This window comes from Perkinsus marinus (genome assembly GCF_000006405.1).
Source record: "Perkinsus marinus ATCC 50983 genomic scaffold scf_1104296953336, whole genome shotgun sequence".
Lineage (NCBI taxonomy): Eukaryota > Perkinsozoa > Perkinsida > Perkinsidae > Perkinsus > Perkinsus marinus.
Window position 1 is genome coordinate 161,812 of NW_003208496.1, and position 2,081 is coordinate 163,892.

The 2,081-nt window shown below is 49.3% G+C and overlaps 1 protein-coding gene across 1 annotated transcript; it reads left to right on the forward strand.

Moving 5' to 3' along the window:
* Positions 1-1,410: 1,410 nt before the first annotated feature.
* On the forward strand, positions 1,411-1,988 carry Pmar_PMAR000443 (hypothetical protein; the record flags this gene model as incomplete). The annotated part of the gene is made up of 4 exons (XM_002776540.1): positions 1,411-1,552; positions 1,608-1,698; positions 1,744-1,822; positions 1,872-1,988. 4 exons carry the CDS (start codon positions 1,411-1,413, stop codon positions 1,986-1,988), a joined length of 429 nt encoding a protein of 142 aa, XP_002776586.1.
* Between the last annotated feature and the right edge of the window lie 93 nt (positions 1,989-2,081).

Genomic DNA, 2,081 nt, shown 5'->3' on the forward strand with positions numbered 1-2,081 from the left:
CTACATCATTGATCGATGGAAACTTGCCAAGCTCGCTGCGATCGTTTCCTGACTATTGAATTAGCGCTCGCCCGGGAAAATTTGAAACGCCCACGCTTTTTTTCTCATGTCTCCAACTCTACACGGAAGTTCATAGAAATCCTTCATGAGATCGGAACACTCTCATCGTGTCATTTTGGAAAGGCACAAGCATGGGCATACACGCGCTTCTCACTGGGAGGTTAATTACTTTGTCCGTTAAGTCGCGCACTCTCAACAATGAGGGATGTGCGACGTGCTACGATAGAATAGAACAGGAATCAAAGTCGGCTGGACTCACTGCTAAGCCGTGATGTGCTTCGATGAGGCCCCGAACTTGATTGCCACCCAGCAGAGTCAGCCAAGGATTCGCAGCATAATGTGTAGCTTCATCTAACCCTTCGAAATCCTAAACACCAAATAGAAACGGCACGCGTCAATGCGCACTATCCTCGCGAGCACGAGGATAATGAATTTTGATCTGTTCCGTCGAACCAACCTGGCCGAGGTCGAGTGCTTCTTTGATCGCCTTGTCGAGCGGCCTGATGGTCTCTTCAAGTTCCCTCTGTACTTGGGACAACAGTCCTGTCATCGCATGTGCTCGGATGTGCTTCGCATCATGCATCTTCTGTTCGTAAGCAGCTGCGTACCTGAGCCGGGTTTGCCCCCAGGTGTCAGCAACGCTACATCACGTAGCCTTTAGGTAGTTCACCAGTACTTGCCTTTTGATTGGTTTGATCAAGTGGGAATCTTTTGGATGCATTGATCCCCATTGCCTCAACACGTTAGGAAGCCTTTCAACACCACTACGATGAGCAACTGTATGATGCCGATGGACTTCATGAAAGGCACTCGGGTGTGACAACACGACCATTCACTAAGAGGGGTGCCAAGGGACAAGACTGCGACACGGATGTATGCGACGCCCGATCACGGCGAACGCCATATAGTACGTGGGACCCAAGTCCCCAAGAATTGCTTTCAATTCGGCGAGCGTCCATGCTTGTCTTCTTACTAATCGACTTTGATATGTTACAAGAGCTTGCTTATTCATTGAGCAGGTCCCAACACATCGAATGGGACACACATGCAATATGCCCAGTCGGTGATTTTACGTACGACACAATTTGGGTGTGTGAGGATATCGATCAGGCGCGCGCTAAATCGATCGCGCAACTTCGCCGCCAAGTGGAAAAGAGACAACCTAAAACGAGATTTTCGCCAGATAGGCCAAGCCTATGACTCATGGGCTATGAACGCCCTGCATGCTCATAAATTGTATGTTTCTGATGAGCAGGAGTGTTCTGGTGTCTGGAAAACACGGTGCCGTCGGTCCGTTCAAAAATAATCGGTCATTTGTCGCCCATTAGCACTTCCGTTTTCTCGTGGGGAATGTCCCACTTCATCCCCACGGTATACACTGAGTCAACGACGTGGACTCGGGACTCTCATGACCTCTTCGATTACGAGAGCCAACACGTTGTTCGCCGGGACTTCGCTTTGAACCAAACGGTCAGATTCGTGCGGAGAAATGGTAAGCGCTAGAACGTGGTATGTGTCGTCAGCCGGAGAGTCGATTTTCATCGTAGACGACGTTGGTATAGAAGATGCGTCGGTCGATGCGATTCCTTCAAGAGAGGAGTCAGACTATCTCATGAAATGTATCAATTTCGATTCAAGGTACCCATGTTTTGTACAGATGTCCCTGGACGCGGGTGTTATCAGGTTCATGATACAACCCGCAGATAAACAGTCGGGCTCATGTCGGCTGATCCCTAAGAGTCTTTGGCTTGTTGTGAAAGAAGTAAAATTTGCGCTAATTTTGTAGATTATTGACTGACTTTCGACTTCAGCTTGGACCACATACCCTTCTGGAAGGGGACATCATCAAGCTGGGTCGTTTCAAGTTGCGTGTGCGTCAGCTCTGTGCAGACTCCGAGGATCGCTTGGTGATATCCCACCAGTTTTAGGATTTAGAGTGACCACAAATCCTCTCTGCAAGTTCGACCAATTCTGAGCAGCACTGACCCTGCTACCTCGGTAGCTCGATGCGCCCCTCCAGA